The following is a 19,754-nucleotide window of genomic DNA, read 5'->3' as shown; positions in this document are numbered from 1 at the left end:
TGTAGATATCTTAATTGCAATTACGACGAGTCAAAATTGCAGAAGAGATATCTGAAACTGGAATTATGACTAGTCAAAACTGATTTATGACAAGTACCGGAAGGAGTATTGAATGCTAAAATGGCTTGCCATACGCCTGAAGTTCAGCCGAGAGTAGGCGGCTGCAGTGAGGGGAGGAGTGAAAATGTGCAGGCAAAACTGACAGTTCTCTGTTCTCGTAGTAGATCAGAAACTACGAGATCAAAGGCAGATATCGCGGGATTCACACTCGCGCGCTGTGTTGCTGATAAACTTGATGTAATTTAAGTTCTGTTGCTTTTATATGAAAATAAATATAATGAACAAGACACCCAAAGTACTTGTGATTTATTTCCATTCAAAAGGCGTCTGTATCAATCATTTTTATTTTAATTACAGACATGTTTTTACATATTTTTATAAATATGACAACAATCACATAACCCATAGAGAGATCGCAGTGTCAGAGAGTTTAAGATATTTGCACATTATTTTTACACATCAAAATATGATAGGCCTATTTTAAAATCAAATATTTTAAAACAGATCAATACATCACGTTTTTTTTTTTTTTTTTTTTTTTTTTTTATTCTCAGTAACATAAGAACATTGTCAAGGGATTGCATACAAATACACATAAAAACGAAACAAAACGAATTCTATATATAGGCCTATATAAAAAAACAATGAAAATCAAAAGATGACAAGACAAAGTGACACAAGAATGCTTACAATATCATTATTGCTACAATAACATACAGACATTGACAAGTAGGGAAAGCTTTTAAATACAAGTATTTTCTTTAAACATTTCTTCATACACAGTAAAATCTCCAGAGTTAAATCAACTCTGCTCAGAGTACGGTTCCTCTCTAAATAGGGTTAAAGTAACACTGAAGCAGTTAAAGTTAAAGTTAAAGTTAATGAGATAATTAAGCAATTAATATGGCTGTGACTGAAGTCAGTTGTAGTTCTTGTTTCTCTTTTCTTCAGTGATTCTGCTTGTTAACAGCAGGTGTTCATCACTAAAGTGCAATTCTTAATTGCTTAATTTTCTCATTAACTTTAACTCTGCTTCAGTGTTACTTTAACACTATTTAGAGAGGGACCATATGTACTCTGAGCAGAGTTGATTTAACTCTGGAGATTTTGCTGTGTAATATTTTATAAATTTTAGGGATTTTTTGTTATTTATATAATGAGGAGATTTGAGAAGTGATATTAATTCAGTTTTGAAATGGGGATAGGACGGAATACTATTTGCAAACTTTTGTTTATGAATAAAGAATTTTCCATATAAAATAAAGAAATTAACAATGTACTCAAGGGGTCTATTTTTGTCATCAATATAATAAAAAATAATGTATTTTAGACTGAAAGAATGAGTTGGTAGAATTGAAGATATAGGAGCCAAGGTCGGACCAAAACAGTTTGTACACAGGACAATCATAAAACAGATGTGCAAATGTCTCCTCTGCTCGTTTACAAAAAGAACATGAGCTGTCAATGTCCAGATATTTAGAAATATTAGAGTTAACAGGATATATTTTATGTAAAACGCTTTATTATTAATTTAGGAGCGCTAAAATAAAACCCTGCCCTTTCTATTAAATAGCACTTGGAAATACGTCACAATGCTGGAGAAAAGTTGCTCTGCAAGCAATGATGCAACTTCAAATTCCTACAACTTTTTTTTTTTTTTTTTTTAACTTGAAAAAGTCAAGTATAATATTAGAGGCAGGGGGAATCCTTTTTTGAAAAATGGCAACAATTTATTAGGCTACCTGTTTAATGATATATGTCCTGGAGGTATCGAGGGGAGGTATAACTCTTTTTCTCCTTTTGAGAAGTGGTTTTGTATTATTATTTGTATTATTTTAATTTATTATGTATTCCTTTTTTTTTTTTTTGTATATATTTTAATTTTATTTACTTATTTAATCACCCTTTTAACTGTGCAGTTGAACCCTTTCATATGTCCTTTTGTTTTAGTTTGAGATCGGGTTGGGTAAGATGTGAATGTTATAAAATGTGAAAGAGCAATTTCGCAATAAAAATTCTATGAAAAAAAAATGTAATTAAAAAATGTAACCCAATGGTTGGGTTTGTCCATTTTTGACCCAAATTTGGGTTGAAACAGCATTTTTAAGTGGACAAATTAAACACATGTGAATGACATTTTTTTATTCTCAAAATCAACAAGTTTACACCAAATTTACGTATAAGAAACACCCAAATGTTGATTTTGTTTATTAAACACTGTTAAAAACAACCCAAGTTGGGTTGAAAATGGACAAACCCAGCAGTTGGGTTAAATGTTTGACCAGCCTACTGGGTAGTTTTATTTAACTCAACTATTGTTTAAAAATGATATTATATCTGACTTAAAATGAACCCAAGTTGGAAGTTAACATTTATTAATATGTAGTATTTAAGTTGAATTAATAATAATTAAAAAAATAAACATTTATTAAATTGCTTATTAATAAATGTTCGCCTTTTGATTATTATTGTTTCCTCTAGTAATTATGTGTCTGATTTTTAATTTCCAATATATTTTGGGTTCATTTTAAGCCAGCCATATAGTCATTTTTAAACAATAGTTGAGTTAAATAAACTGGACAAACATTTAACCCAACCGCTGGGTTTGTCCATTTTCAACTCAACTTGGGTTGTTTTTAACCCAGCATTTTTGAATCATTGGTTTATAGTTTGTTATATTACACTCTAAAAAAAATGTAAACCCAACCATTTTGGTTAAAAATGTCATTTAAAAAATGTAACCAAATGGTTGAGTTTGTCCATTTTTGACCCAAATTTGGGATTTGGGTTTAAACAAATCCCAAATTTTAGAGTGCAGTGGACAAATTAAAGTAACACGTTATTGTCATTTTTTTTTTTTTTTAAATCTCAAAATCATCAAGGCCAAAATTGGCTATAGTTGAAGAAACACCCAAATGGAGGTTGTGTTTATTAAAGCATTGGTTTATAGTTTAAACTAATACTAGTGTATTTTAGAATATGTGTTTGAAATCTCCAGGTCTACTGTCTTTTTAAACCATGTTTTCTGCCCTTCTGGACGTCAAAAGGTGCAATGATGTTGGTGCCTATGTGTGGATCAGATACCCTTGGATTTCATCAAAAATATATGAATTTGTGTTCTGAAGATGAACGGGTGTAGAACAATATGAGGGAGAGTAATAAATGACAGAATTTTCTTTTTCATGGACCTTTTGTTGTATGTTTTTGATTTTACTTATTACACTTTTAATAGAATTCTGAGTTAAAAGACAATGTAATGTTTGACCACATGTATTATCAGAGCTAATTGGAGTCAAATATTGAGGAAAACATTATAAAACTGATTTGGAAAACACTAAAATACAAAGCCAACAGTAAACAGCACAATTTGATCCTTTCTCCATCTTTTTCAAAAGTAATATCATGATCTCATAACCCTAACTGATAAGATAGAAATGCATTTTTTTATTTTTTCAATTCCTCCTTGTGGCTCTAATTTACATCTGAATAATGAAACTGTTTTAGAATCAATAGTGGTGTGAAACAGTGACATCTTGTATCTTGTAGATGTATCAGTTTTGTATTTCTTCAGTTTGAAGTTTATTTGAATATTTAATTTAACGTTTTATTAAATTTTGATTTGTTATACTGTTAACTGGTACAGTATTTTAAATGTTAAATGTATTTCATTTGAAATGTGTACTTTATTTCTTCAAAAACTAAATTTATTAAATTTTCTGTTTATACAGTATTAGTACAGAAGTTGTATTTTGTCTTCCAAAATAAAACTGTTAATTTAGAATCTTCAGCATGTTTTAACTCTTTATTGAAGGTTTTTTGATAATAATCTGTAAAATAACAGTGTTTCTCTGCTGTCACTGTCACTTTTTTGAAGGTGTTTGATCATAATAATCTAGAAAAAAATCGGTAAAATAACAGTTTTTGCACTTTATTTGAATTAAGATATTTTACTTTCATTTTCAAGATTCTAAAAATTAAAAGTACACGCTGCGGGCCCCCAATCCGCCGGGGCCCATTTGCAAGCGCATACCATGCATATCCAGACACTGTCTTCATCATCCCTCCAGGAAGTGTTTTACTGTTAATCATCATGATTCATGATGTATTCTCAGTATTTCATAATCATTGTTTGCAGATAATAGGGCTGTTTGGTACTGGCAAGAAAATAGCACATGTTCTACATTATGAGGCCCAGGTGGTCTGATGTGGTCTAATGGTTTTACATTTTGCATTCCTACATTAAAAGTGATAAAAGCTTATTGGCTGAGGTGTGCTTTGTTGATTTTAATGACTGAGGTTTGGTTTATCCACATGGTCAAGAAATGAAAGGATGGTTTTGTGTAAAGACCAACTACTACACGCTAAAAATGCTGAGTTAAAAACAACTAACAAAAACCCAGTGGTTGGGTTAAATGTTTGCCAACCTGCTGGGTAGGGGTTTGGGGTAGGTCATTCGTATGAATTCATATGAATTAGCCACCTCATAAAATACGTAGGCCTACGAATTGCCATGAGATCGGGTTGGTCTGGCTTAAAATGAACCCCAAATAGGTCGGAAATTAAAAATCAGACACATAATTACTATAGAGGCAACAATAATAATCAAAAGGTGAACATTTATTAAAAAGCAATTGGAAATGGAAAATGCCAACTGTGGATGGGTCATTGGTTAATTGGCAAAAGAGTATTTCTGGTCAAAATACCATTTTAATACTTTAAAAGATCTAAATGTGGGTCAAGTTAGACCATGTTAGTCAATAAAAGGATATCTGATCATAAGGAGAATATACACCGCAAAAAATGCTTTTCTTACTTAGATTTTTTTTATTTGTTTCCAGTCCAAATATCTAAAAATTCTGAAATCAATGAGCATTTTCTAGACAAGTAAAAATTGTCTAGAAAAAATAAGTCAAAATTAAGTGAGTTTTGCTTAAAACAAGCAAAATAATATACCAATGGGGTAAGCAAAATAATCATGTTTTTCGGTTTGAAATAAGATAATTCTTACCCCATTGCCAGATCATTTTGCTTGTTTTAAGCACAAACTCACTTAATTTTGAAAACAATGATTTTTACTTGTCCAGAAAATGCTTCTTGATTTAAGAATTTTTAGATATTTGGACTAGAAACAAGACAAGAAATGCAATTTGTTTTGCAGTGTATGGCTAAAGCGAAATTAAATCATACAATCACTAGAAAAAAAAAATCTATTGCAACATTTCCTGAAATTCACATTGTTTATATATAAAATTTCAGGAAATGTTGCAAAATCATCAGGGGTGATCTTATGCCTCTTATGCCTATGATCTTATGATCTTAAGCTTTCCTGTAGCTCAGTGGTTAGAGCATGGCACTAGCAATGCCAAGGTCATGGGTTCGATCCCAGGGATTGCACATACTCAGATACAAATGTATAGTATAATGCAATGTAAGTCGCTTTGGATAAAAGCATCTGCCAAATGCATAAATGTAAATGTAATACTCAAAAAACAACAAACAAACAGAAATCTTCCCGATGAATCAAAATAAAAGAAACAAAACATACAATAACATAACCTAACTCCTTATCTACCCCAAAACAGGAGAAAAAATAGTGGCCTGTTGGCCTACAAAAATAGATACTTAAAATAGCTTGAATGTAACTCTACACCCTTGCCTCATTTAATATACACAGATCTATGAATATGCAAATTAGCCCCGCCTCCACTCACTCACACGAGCTCAGAGATCCACTCGGTCAACTTACTGAGGTAAACGCTGCACAATGGCATCACTTTTTACAATGTCAGACACATAACGGTAATTAATATGATTAGTCTTTTGCTTGACTATGTTATCAAACAGATAATACTTTGTTGCTAACGTTACACAAACCATGTTTACATTCGCGAGTCAGACAGCTGCCTTCTAACAAACCAGTATCCTTAGATACGCTCTGAACAACCCAGAACATCAGTGGAGAAAGTTCATCATAACATCGTAATATGCATCATACACTTGCCATATTGCTAAATATTTTTCTTATCAACAGAAAATTATACCGGGATAACCTTCTCGAGACTCCCTTGCATGGTCATTTAATGATATTCTAAATCCCGCCGGCATGTTGACGTGATTGGTTACAAGGTAGTTTGTGACATCACAGACACCAGCGATTTCAAACTGCGGGACTGTCTTTGGTTTACTGCAGTTTGAAAGAGAAAATACTCAGAAATTGTGTTGACTTATGGATTTGCACATGTTAAAAACACCAGATAGACAACATTAAAAACTTTAAGAAGTTACAAATATGGTCAGCAGGACATTGATGTTCTAGAAATAAGGCTTTGGCTAACAGCACTCTGTTGGACCCTTAGCGAAGTTCTTCCAGAAAGCACAGTAATATCTAGTCATTCCCAGGAAACGACGCAACTCCCGTTTCGTTTTTGGAGCTGAGAATTTTTGCATTGACAGGATGCACTTGTCCTTGACCCACACATTTCCCAAGATACCTTTTAAAAGCTCGAGCTTAGTCACAAACTTTGCAGCACCAACCCTGTCGATACAATCATCCAGCCTTAGTAAAAGATAGGAATCAGGTTTCGTTATGGTGCAGAATCGAAATTTCCCATTTGATTTAGCCACCAGTAGTCAGGATGAACTCCATGAACTGGAACGTGGCACAGCAAAAACATGATCTAACAGGTTTGCAGACTACTCTTGCATTATTTTTCTCTTGATGGGGTTCACTTGATAGGGGAGCAATCACCCACATCTACATCTATATAATGAACTAACATTTCTTTTCTTCTACAGGCCTAATAATAATCTAACTTTGAAATAGAGAAATAGTCACTAGGACTGAGTGTTGTAAGTGGAGAAATTCTGCTGTGCTGGCTAGACAGCATCCTTTTAAGGATAAAAAATAGTCTTTGAGAAATTGTTTTAACCTATTGAGTAATCTGAACTATTAACCCTGAGACATTTTCTGATGATTCAGTTGTTCTAATCTAAATTTATGCGGGACAGAGGAACTGAGATGTTTTTCTTAAATCTAAACCAATCGTATTGAGACTGATGATAATGAGTAATAGATCATGACTGTGAAGTGTATCTGAAATCCTATAAAACCTGTTGTATTTCTTTATTCTCTTGAATTGATGAGAACTCTCCCGGCCGTGATCCCTCCCGCTTTCAACATTTCTGTCACTTATTGCCCTCCACAGGTCAAAGTTTGAACTAATTGTTATATACTTGCACTAGCTTATTGTATATGACAATTTAGTTCAAACTTTGACCTGTGGAGGGCAGTAATACACTTAGCAGCGTCTACACTGCTGGAATTCTAATAGAGAAGAAGAAGAAGAGAGCTAGTTCAAGATGAGCATTTATGGTTAAAATGTATAGAATTTTTTTTTTTTTTTTTTTTTAGAAAATGAGCGATGGTTTCTCTAGATAAGACTCTTATTCCTCGTCTGGTATCGTTTAAAGCTCTTTGAAGCTGCACTGAAACTGTAATTTTGACCTTCAACCGTTTGGAGGCCAGTGAAGTCCACTATATGGAGAAAAATCCTGGAATGTTTTCATCAAAAACCTTCATTTCTTTTCGACTGAAGAAAGAAAAACATGAACATCTTGGATGACATAGGGGTGAGTAAATTATCAGGAAATTTTAATTTGAAAGTGAACTAATCCTTGAAGCTGGCTTCTGCTTATGAAACTGCAAACTATTCTTCAGTTAAAAGTTGTCTTCAATTTATTTTTTTAAACTCTGAGGTCTTCATTCATCATATATTTTGGGTCTTTAACCCTCTATGGTACGGTGTTGCCTCCAGGCAACATGGTCTATTTTAGTTTGTTTTTTAAAAATAAGCCACCAATTGATTGATCAAACATATCTCAGGACAGAATAACTCAAATACTAATCAATAAAAGTGCAAAAAAGACCAAAACATGACCAACAGGTGTCCATTTTGTGTCCTGTTTCAGCACCTGTGCACATGTCACGTGACTCCATATTTTCTCCATTGAAAAGTGCTTTTTTCACTTGTTTGTAACCATTTAATCACCCACAAAAAATATGAGTCACCTTCACTGGCAAGTAAAGAAGTATTTTTAAGAACTTTACATTATATATCATCAAATGTTTTAGAGAAAATAACAAAAAACTGTGTGTTGCCTCAAGGCAACATTGTACCATAATGGAATAAGGCCATACAGCCATAATAGGTTTCAATACAAATGTATCATATTTGTAAGGAAAAGAGTTAAAATGATCTAAATATGTTGGCACTTTCACATGATTTTGTAATGCACTTTTAAGAATAATAATTCACATACCATATCTGCATATATTATGATCCGCACATTTTCTATAGCACTTTAAAGAGGTATAAAACACAAGTAGCAAAGCCAGTTTATGAGGGTGAGGATGAGGAGTTAATGAGGGGTCATACTGTGATGAGGAAGATTAAATCATAGTGACAATCCATCAGGAAGAGACTGAGGATGAGAGAGAAGATGGAGATGAGGATGAATATGGGTATGATAACTTGATATAATAACATAAAGATATGATGGTTTGGTAATACTTGTGTTCCACTATGGTACAATGTTGCCTGAGGGCAACAGCTGGATATACAATGTTACTTTTTATTAAATATCAAACTTTTAATACATTAAAAACTAGAGCAATTTGTTTGTTTAAGTGTCTAGTTAAAGAAATTAATGTTTTCAATAAATATATTTCTTTTTTTCTACATGAAAATGCCAAATGTTTAATTTAAAATAAATTAAAAAATTATGAAAATGTTTATTGATTTTGTTAAAGTGTCCAATTTTAAGCAGGAAAAACAACACAAATAATTTTTTCCTCATTGATATCATATTGCGTACCATAGAGGGTTAACTGTAAAATTCCCCTCAACTTGGATTGCAACATCCTGGTCAAAAGCACAAACATTAGGAGAAACATCCTGCACACGTTCCTTTCTGTCAACTTTATCAGACATAAATGTTTCAGACACATCTAAAACATCATCAAACTTTCTAGTCTGAGCCTGAGCTACCATGCAGACAGGAAAACAGAAGGAAACTGTTGGCCCACATCAACCGGTTTACACAACCATTTTGTGCGAAAATACAGTGTATGATTTTTAGCCATTTGTCATAATGATAGCTAATTTAAAGGAATAGTTCACCCAAAAATGAAAATTCTGTCATCGTTTACTCACCCTCAAGTTGTTCCAAACCTGTATGAGTTTCTTTGTTCTGCTGAACACAAAGGAAGATATTTGGAAGAATGTTTGTAACCAAACAGATCTCGGTCCCCATTGACTTCCATAGTATATATTTTTTCCTACTATGGAAGTCAATGGGGACCAAGATCTGTTTGATTACTGAAAATTTACCAACTGAAAATTCCCTGCGACATAAACTACAGAAGGCTTTTGTTGAGTCACCGCTGACGGGCTTAATCCATATATTTTTTACTTCCCAATTTTTATTGTAGCTGCACAGTCTTTTCTTTTTTGCAGGTTTATCCACATTTGCAGTTTTACCCACATGCCAAATCGATTATCGACTTTTTGTGTGTGGAGGAATTGGCGCATTTACAACGTATACTGATGCGCGTGAGAGGAGGGGGGCTGTGATTGGATGATGATGATAGGTCAGGTGTGAGGTGTCGTGTGTGTGTGTGTGTGTGTGTGTGTGTGTGTGTGTTGCCGTGTCGGTGATCATTCTCAAGTATCGTGATCAGCACTGCTGTTGTATCAGTGGTTAGATCAGCGCAGTAGTAAAAAAACGGGACAAGTGAGGTCCCGTACGGGACAAATCAATTAGGCTCAAAATGCGGGACGTCCCGCCTAATTCGGGACAGTTGGCAACCCTACAACCCAGACATATCTGGCTTGTCCACAATGATGGGCTAAGGGAACACTTTACCACAAGCAATAGACCTTATGTAGCCCCGCCCCTTTTCAGAGTTGCGCTCGTTTGTCTTTTGACTTCCGGTTTGTATTTCCACAGCGATATTACATTTATGAATTAACTGCTCGTTTTAAAATCTTCCCGACCTACTGACATTTGTTAAGACATCAGCTTTAAACATAACAATGCTCATGATAACTTTCATTAACTCTACAAGTAAATCCACTTAACCAACTAATTATTCTTTGACAGCGATGCCATAGAAATGTACAGAGTTACCGCAAAACGGAAGTTCAAAGACAATTTTATAAAGATGGCGGCGCGCTTGTTTCTCTGGTAAATAAGGTCTATATCATTGCTCAATATCAGACCTATGGGAAGCTGAGTGCGTACTTCCAACTTTGGTATTATAAGGTTCTCTCTGGCAAAAAAAATAACTGAAGCAATCATTTTCAAGAAACATAGTTTTAAAACATAAAATTAGTGTTGTAACAATGTGTTGACATGCATGAGAAAGTTCTATTTTATAGTTTTTATGACATTTATTTCATATTTAAATGGATATTTTTTTCTTGATCAAGTTAAGTGTAAAAGGCAGGGCTAAATATTTTGTCAGTGTAAAAAAACTCTCTTCCTACAGCTTCCCAAGATAGTTAAGAAGTTACCAACATGGTCAGCAGGACATTGATGTTCTAGAAATAAGGCTCAAAGGTGGCTAACAGCATCTGTTGGAGCATAAATCACGATGTGTAACACAACATATTCACCAGAGCTAACACACAGTATCAAACACACCGAACAATCAATCATTAAAAGAGGCAGAGAGCGCCCTCCAGCGGGATCCGGGGGGATTTATACCACCAGCAGCCTCTCGTTATGCCCAGGACCAATCCTGAAAGAGAAGGAGACAGTAGGAACACAACCAAGCAAAGTAACATTACGTTATAGACGTAACATCAACCGTTTAACCCAATGTTTTGGTCCATTTTTGACCCAAATTGGGGTTGAAACAACCTAGCATTTGTTAGAGTGTGGACAAATGAAACATGTGATTGTAATTTTTTTTTTATTCTCAAATCAATAATGCCAAATTTACCTATAGTTGAAGAAACACCTAAATGTTGATTTTGTTTATTAAAAATGCTGGGTTAAAAACAACCCGAGTTGGGTTGAAAATGGACAGACCCAGCGATTAGGTTGTTTTAACCCAACCTGCTGGGTAGTTTTATTTAACTCAACTATTGTTTAAAAATTATTGTATTGCCTGCAGGAAATTAACCCAAATATGTTGGAAATTAAGATTTATTAATAAATTAACATTTGTTAATAAGTTTAATGAATAATAATTAAACAATAAACATTAAATTGCTTATTAATAAATGTTCACCTTTTGATTATTATTGTTTCCTCTAGTAATTATGTGTCTGATTTTTAATTTCCAACATATTTTGGGTTCATTTTAAGCCAGACATAAAGTCATTTTTAAACTATAGTTGAGTTAAATAAAACTGTCCAGCACTTTGGACAATCATTTAACCCAACCACTGGGTTTGTCCATTTTCAACCCAACTTGGGTTGTTTTTAACCCACCATTTTTTTAGCATTGGTTTATAGTTTGCTATATAAAAATTGGGTTGTTTCAATGCACATTTGGGTCAAATATGGACAAACCCATCCGTTTGGTTAAAAATGTAATTAAAAAATGTAACCCAACAGTTGGGTTTGTCCATTTTTGACCCAAATTTGGGATTTGGGTTGAAACAAATCCCAAATTTTAGTGTAGTGGACAAATTGTCTTTTTTTTTTTTTTAATTCTCAAAATCAACAAGGCCAAAATTGGCTATAGTTGAAGAAACACCCATATGGAGGTTTTGTTTATTAAAGCATTGGTTTATATAGTTTTCTATATTACACTCTAAAAAACCGGGTTGTTTCAACCCAAAATTGGGTCAGATGTGGACAAACCCAGCTGTTGGGTTAATTTTTTTTAATTACATTTTTAACTCAACAGTTGGGTTTGTTTGTCCATATATATATATATTTTTTTAGAGTTTATAGTTAGTGTTGCATTTACAGTAATTTACAACTCAGTAATTTAATTATAGTAATTTACAACTCACAATAAATAAGTCAATTTTATAACTTTACTGAAATGAGACATCTTCGATGAGAAATGCAGCCTTTGAAATGAGACAAAAAGTGAATTTTCCCAGTGATATGTGTTTGAAATCTCTAGTCTACTGTCTTTGCTTCATCCAAGCAAAAGGTGGCGGTAGTGAGCTATTGTAGTTTCTCCTCCACCGGAAACAGCAAACAGAAGAGAGAAGAAATGTGTCTGTTGTTTGGTAGTAACGGACTACACGATATTTTGGATTACATAATTAGATTACAAAAACAAAGAGTCTGCAAATAGAATAGGATATATTTTATTTTTTGTATTACACTATTAAACAGTAAGTAGCAAACATAATTTACTGTTTTTGTTGCTTCGTTGTAAAAGAGCAGAGCTCGTGTGAAGATGGAGCGGTCTCGCACAGCCTTCGACCACTGGATGCACAAACACCACTTCACATTCAGAGACACGCGCGGCAGAAACATCACCGTGCAGTGCAACCTCTGCCTCCCCAAAATCAACATCCTATCCACCGCCAGGGACTCCACATCCAACCTGAAGAAGCATTTAGAGGTACGTTTGCGTGTTTTCTCAATTTAACACCCAGAGATTGCTGTTTTTACTGTGTATTTTGAGTTTGTTGGGCGAATATGCGAAAGCATGTTTTTGGTAGATTCGCGCTCGAGCACAGATGAAAGCTTTTGTTAATGTGAATGCAAGGAAGCGTTAAATAATATCATTTGGTGACTTATAAATACTGGTTTTCGCTTTAAAAGCTTTTCAGGCAAGTTTCAAGCAAAACGTGGGTCCGAATCAACAAAAGTGGGAGTGGTTTTGAGTTTGGAGCAAACTAATTTCTTCTTTAAAAAGCGTTAAGTTGGATGTAGGGTGCTAAATTAAGTCTAGTTACTCGATAGTAATAACGTATAATAGATTATCCAGTCATATAATGATTCATATAATTATCTTTTGGCGGTTTAGGGAAGTACTGTTTCTACAACGCATTTAGGCTATTATTTGCAAACTGTTTAGTTATTGTCGACTATTTAATATAGGTAAAACGTTGTATTTACTTTTTAGAAAAGGATGTTATTGATGTAATTCGTGTATATTTGGGAATGGGGGGCAAAACCGCGTGTATGTCTCACGGTTTGTTTATTATGCTTTCTAGAAGGGGAAATGTCGCTTGTTTCACAATTCTAAGTGATCAAACAATGACATCTTACTGTGTTTGTGTAAAATATAATCTTAAACTTCGAAACATGCATATCCTCTGTATACTTGTGTTAAAAAAAGAGCAAAAGCTCGTTTGAGAAAATGGCGGACGGCAACAGTTGCGAAGGTGGGATTGGTCAGTGATGTTTTTAAGGCGGGTTTAACTTTGTTGTATGAAATATGTTGTGTCCGAAATCAACCTCTATCCCTTATTTAGTGAATGTCATATAGTTATAGTTGCTTTATAGTTTTAAAAAAGCAAATAAAACATTCCTTTGCTGACAATTCCTTTGCTATGTCTTTCTACTTTCTGATATATTAATAAATGCCCTGATGCATCCGAGTTTTATAATGTCAGTGAGCGATATCAACGAGTATGAAGCTGAAGAAAGTGCTTCCATTCATCATAAACGTACTCCACATGGCTCCAAGGGGTTATTAAAGGGTTAGTTCACCCAAAAATGAAATCTGTCATTAATTACTCACCCTCATGTCGTTCCACACCCGTAAGACCTTCGTTAATCTTCGGAACACAAATTAAGATATTTTTGATGAAATCTGATGGCTCAGTGAGGCCTGCATAGCCAGCAATGACATTTCCTCTCTCAAGATCCATTAATGTACTAAAAAGATATTTAAATCAGTTCATGTGAGTACAGTGGTTCAATATTAATATTATAAAGCGACGAGAATATTTTTGGTGCGCCAAAAAAAAAAAAAAAGACTTATATAGTGATGGCCGATTTCAAAACACTGCTTCAGGAAGCTTCGGAGCGTTATGAATCAGTGTATTGAATCATGATTCGGATCGCGTGTCAAACCGCCAAACTGCTGAAATCACGTGACTTTGGCGCTCCGAATCGCTGATTTGACACACTTGATTCGTAACGCTCCGAAGCCTTTCTTGTTCTACTTAAGGAACAACCGTGGCGCCAGTTCCGTTTTTTTCCATAAGTATAATAGGAAAGGCTTAGAACATTCAGCGCAAGCTTTTTGAAGAACGCGGAAACGTGAAGTACGTTCAAGGCGATATTTTGTGTTTATAAAGCATAAACGGTTGTATTTTTTTCTGAAAATGACCGATCGTTTTGCTAGATAAGACACTTATTCCTCGTCTGGTATCGTTTAAAGCTCTTTGAAGCTGCACTGAAACTGTAATTTAGATCTTCAACCGTTTGGTAGCCGTTGAAATCCACTATATGGAGAAAATTTATTTTCGACTGACGAAAGAAAGAAAGAAAGACATGGACATCTTGGATGACATGGAGGTGAGTAAATTATCAGGAAAAGTTTATTTAAAAGTGGACTAATCCTTTAAAGGCCTTCTGAAGCGAAGTGATACGTTTGTGTTAAAAAAAAAAAAAAATCCATATTTAACAGGTTATTAAGTAAAATATCTAGCTTCCGCCGGCCCTGTATTCAACATGTGAAGAAAGTGTAAAACTCTTGCAGTTCAAAAAGCTTATGCCACGTCCTATGCCTTCCCTATTCAACTTGGCGTCGCGTCACTTAAACTTTTTGCGCAATTTATGTTTTCTTCGTAACTTGAATACGGGAGGCGGTCTGGCAGAGGCTAGATATTTTACCTCTAAACTTGTTAAATATGGATTTTTTTTACACAAACGCATCACTTTGCTTCAGAAGGCCTTTATTAACACTCTGGAGCCATGTGGAGTATGTTTATGATGGATGGATGTGAATGTAGATGGAGACACTTTCTTCAGCTCATACTCGTTTGGTAACCCATACTGCCATTATAAAGCTCAGATACATCAGGGTATTTATTAATATAACTCCGATTGTGTTCATCAGAAAGAAGAAAGTCATATACACCTAGGATGGCTTAAGGGTGAGTAAAGCTTGGGGTGATTTTCATTTGAAAGTGAACTAATCCTTTAAGTCTAATTGATAATAAAAATACCATAACCATGTATTATGGGTACGCTCTAGTTGAGTATTATGGGATTGAATGAGTGCACTGGATAATCTCCACCCTAAATAATGCACAATGGGATTGGGGTGATTTCAGACACAGCTAAATTTCTGTATGGAATGATTGTGATGTTTATTCATTACAGTATGTTGATTGATTTATTATTATTCATCAAAGCACTTTATCTGTTCACACTAGCAATGTAATGGTATGACGGTTTTTACGGTACACGGTTTTAAATAAAGACGATTATTATAACACAAGTTAGGGGTCTTATTTTCAATAAAAAACAAAGTAAAGAAAAGAGGGAATCATAAAAAAATGTCTAAATTGCGACTTTCTCCTCTTTCATTTAAGTGTCACTCACCTTGCCAGATGCGCAAACGGCAGCACAGCGAAATGTCGGAGCCTGAGCCTCTTTTTCTCCCACCCAAGCGGCTGAAGTCCGTTGTTTGGGAGTATTTTGGGTATTTAAAAGACCCAGGAGGCACCATCCTTGTTGATGGTTATCCAGTTTGTAGAATGTGTCGGAAAAAAGTGTCGGCTCGGGCGGGCAACACTTCAAACATGATGCACCATCTACGTGACCACCACCCCAAGGAATTTGCAAAGCTGAATGTAAGTGACAATACTATAAATCGCCAACTAATAAATTATAGATAAACTTTATAAAATATAATGACTAATTTTAAGGTTTATAGATAGGTCAACATTATGTTTGTACTTTCTGTAAGCGTTAAATGCAACATTACTATAGGACAACCTTTTATTAATGCCAAAAACAACAGAAAATATAAAGTTGTGTGGGGGGAAATCAAGTGTATAATCCTGTTATATTGTACCGTTTTCAGTGTACCGTGAAGATCTCATACCGTTACACTTCTAGATCAGCTTGCCTAATGGCTACTGTCCCACTTTGTCCAACATGTTAAAGAATAGTTCACCCAAAAATAAAAGTTGTCATCATTTACTCATCCTCATGTTGTTTCAAACCAAGATACTTTTGTCTGTGAAACACAAAAGATAATTTGAAGAATGTTTTGAGTAGGGATGTCCTGAGTCATTGAATATTGAGTATCTGCCGACACCGAGTCCCGATGCGATACTTGTATTTTCCTTGCCTGGAAAATCCAGCCTCACCACTGTACCAGAGGATAAGTCTGGTCGGCCATTGAATCAATTCGATTTCCAGGGCGGAGCAAATCTGAGCAAACAGGAAGCGGAGTAAACCAATCAGAGAAGGGCGGATATGACGTTAGCAAAGCGACAAGAGAGTCAACAGCGAAAAGTAAATAATGTGTTTTTGGTCATTTAAAACTGAATTCACGGCCGAATACAACAAACTCTCGGGTCTCCCGTGCGCAATCTTTGTTGATATTGAAGGGACTTTCGCCGCACTAGAGTGACTCTGTTTGCGTTACGGTTTGGAGTTGACTCGAATCGCGACGGAGGGCGGACTGACCAGACTGATATATCTTGTAGAAGATATATCAGTCTGGCCTTGCCAGGCAAGTATTTTCCTAGTGCTTGGTGCACACTTCAAGTACATTAAGTTATTAAAATCAATAGATATCAATATCTTGGGTCATGCCAAGAACGTAGATACCAATTTTGCAATAGTCAGCCAAACTTCCTGTCCGCCTTTTTGATTTCCTTTAGAACTTACCTTTTCAAACTCCTCCTAACTGTTTATCCAATTTTCGCCAAATTCGAGTCGGATCATCTTCAGACAGTGTCGACAAAAATTTTGGATTTCGCGTTGATAGACGAAACCGAAACAAAATTGAGGCATGATGCCAAAATCTTTTACAGAGAACTATTGCATGCTGTTTCTCTGCAATGCTTTGGCATATTGACACCAAAATTTTGTATGTGTCGTTGTCACCTTACTCTTATTATAACCTAGCCACCTATTGGTCAAAAGTGATAAATATGGCAGATATAAATAAATGGTAAATCAATTACTTTCGAGTCATTCGTTACAAAAGTATGCATCAAATATGCTGAACACGGAAGCTCGAACGTGCGTGTGTCGTGCTAGAACAGACCTTATTGGTTCTTGCATGTCACAACATCTGTGTGACAGCTGATGCAAAATAAAGGACCGGTCTTAGGATAGCTGATATTGATCAATAAAAAAAAAAAAAAAGTGTAATCGGCCCCAATACCGAGCCTTGAGGCACCTCGGGACATCCCCAGTTTCTTCATTGTTTTCAAACCTAGAAGAAATAAATATTCCAAATCTTTCATCTTCTAGGGCAAGACATACCCATTAGTTAATGCTTTAAAGTGTTTCACGTGTCTTGGTTTCAACAAGTTCAAGCCAAGAAAATAAATGTCTTGTTTTAATTTCTTTGTCCTCCAGAGAAAGCATTCTGTGGTGTGTAGGAAGAGAATAAGGGATGCACCAAGCAGTGATGGACCAAGCAATTACGGACCAAGCATTATGGAAAATCAAACAGAAGAATCAGCCGAAGCAAAAGAAGCTAAGTCCGATCCCACCATTTATTATCAAACACAATCCAGGCTAAATGCACTGGTTTTTAATTTCATCGTGGAGGATGTGCAACCCATTTCAATTCTCGAGCAACCTGGCTTCAAAAAGTTGATTGAAGCATTAAGCAGAGGCAAAAAAGTCATGAGCCCAAACGCTTTTGTCACCAGGCTTGATGTGACATTTGATAGAATGAAAGGGGAGCTAAAAGCGAAACTCGACAAAGTGCAGACATTGTGTACAACTGCTGATATATGGTCGGTGCAGGACAGAAGTTATTTTGGAATGACGTGCCACTGGCTTGAGGACAATCTCGAAAGGAAGTCTGCTGCTCTTGCCTGCACAAGAATCCCTATCAGCTACACCTGTGAAACCATTATTGCTAAAATTCAAGAAATTCACTCTTCCTATAACATCGAGAGCAAAGTTCAGGCCACCGTCACTGACAACTGTAACAATTTCGTGAAGGCTTTTAAAGAGTTCTCATCTGAGGATGACCAAGAAGTGGAGGACAGTCACTTTGAGGATTTGGGCAGTATTCTTTGTGACGGAGAAATGGGTGGAGACTTCTTTCTGAGTTATTTCTTACCACCCCACCAAAGGTGTGCAGCTCAAACATTGAACTTGATTGCCTCAAAGGACCTAGCGGATGCTGTCTCAAATGGAACGGCAGGTAAATTGCACAGTAGCGCGATTGCAAAATGTGCCGCGATATGGCACAAGACCCATTCCTCTACGGAATCTGCTGAGGCATTGGAATCCATTGCAAAAATGACAATCACAGTTCCTTGCCTGAATAAGTGGAGCTCGGAATACTATGCCGTTAACAAGCTGATGTCGCTTACTGATTCGCAGCTCAACGAATTGACCGAAGCCTTGGGTGTCACACGTTTCACACCTGACGAAACCGCGTATCTCACAGAATATACAGACGTCTTCAAACCAGTGGCATTTGCGCTTGACCTTCTGCAGGGAGAAGAAAAGTGTTTCCTTGGCATTGTGATACCAACGTTGTTGACCCTTAAAAGGAAGCTGGAGGAGAAGGCGGCAAACACCCACCTGTTCTCCAAGGTCATTGAGAACACCGTTAAAGCAATTGACTCCCGCTTCAAGCAGGTGTTTGACAGTTCTGATGCCAGATTGGCCACAGCCACCATGCCACAGTTCAGATTGTGGTGGTTACCAGAAGATGAGAGGGAAGCTCTTCGAGCGCAGTTGATCACTGAGGTTGTACAGGTAGACCAAGGGACTGAGGAAACCGAGACCAATGGAGGCTCTGTTCATGAGGATGATTTCTTCTCATATGGACCTGGAAGTTCTGGCAACAAAGGTGGAAAGAGGGAAGCGGCAGAAGAGGTGTGGCTGTATCTTCAGGGCACAAACAAAGATCTGAAATGCCTAAATGAATTTCCAGGGGTGAAAAAAGTGTTCATCAAGTTCAACACAACTCTGCCCTCAAGCGCCCCAGTGCAACATCTCTTCAGCAACGGGGCCAACGCTGTTACCGCAAAAGGAAATCATCTCACAGATGAACATTTTGAGCGTGTACTCCTTTTACGTTACAACAGCAAAATCACTACTGCGTTGGAGTAATTAATGCTGATGTTTATTGTAAAATAAACTTTTTTTTTTTTTTTTGTATAGTTAATAGGATATATGTTCTGCCCCCCCCCCCCAAATATTACAACTATTCTACACAAAGCATGTGCCACCAAATAAATTTTGGAAAACATTTATTTCTTAGTAAACGTGTAAACAAAAGTAAATTTGTTTCTTTTAAAGCTTGGACTAGTGGTTCTAGAACTGTTCGTAGAACATGGTAGTCATTGAATAATCTAGATGTATAAGATTAGAGCTTACTCTAAGATTTAAATCATGTTCGGAGCTGTTGTAAAATGCTTAACGCATAACTGTAACCACACGTTAATGAGACATGTTGCTACATTGCTTAGCAACTGTAAACAAACTATATCACTTGGTGGAAGAATTGTTTATTCTGATTCTCATTACTAATAAAAGTGTTTTTTGAA

The 19,754-nt window shown here is 35.6% G+C and overlaps 1 protein-coding gene across 5 annotated transcripts in view; it reads left to right on the top strand.

Moving 5' to 3' along the window:
• Nucleotides 1-19,754, top strand: part of zgc:161969 (uncharacterized protein LOC569044 homolog) — a 26,657-nt gene extending 6,903 nt beyond the window's left edge. Inside the window, exons 1-4 of one of the 5 annotated variants that reach the window (XM_048200468.1) lie at nt 7,629-7,689; nt 12,475-12,655; nt 15,588-15,848; nt 17,596-19,754. In XM_048200468.1, coding sequence (XP_048056425.1) covers nt 12,488-12,655; nt 15,588-15,848; nt 17,596-19,317 — 2,151 coding nt within the window. In that variant the 5' untranslated portion in view covers nt 7,629-7,689; nt 12,475-12,487 and the 3' untranslated portion in view covers nt 19,318-19,754. Of the gene's footprint in view, nt 1-7,628; nt 7,690-12,469; nt 12,656-15,587; nt 15,849-17,595 lie in introns of those variants that run through there. The other 4 variants (XM_048200465.1, XM_048200466.1, XM_048200467.1 and 1 more) reach the window with 4 other exon arrangements.

Source organism: Megalobrama amblycephala, linkage group LG8 (assembly GCF_018812025.1).
Source record: "Megalobrama amblycephala isolate DHTTF-2021 linkage group LG8, ASM1881202v1, whole genome shotgun sequence".
Lineage (NCBI taxonomy): Eukaryota > Metazoa > Chordata > Actinopteri > Cypriniformes > Xenocyprididae > Megalobrama > Megalobrama amblycephala.
Note: the sequence above shows the minus strand (reverse complement) of the source record. Positions and strands in the feature narration are given on the sequence as shown.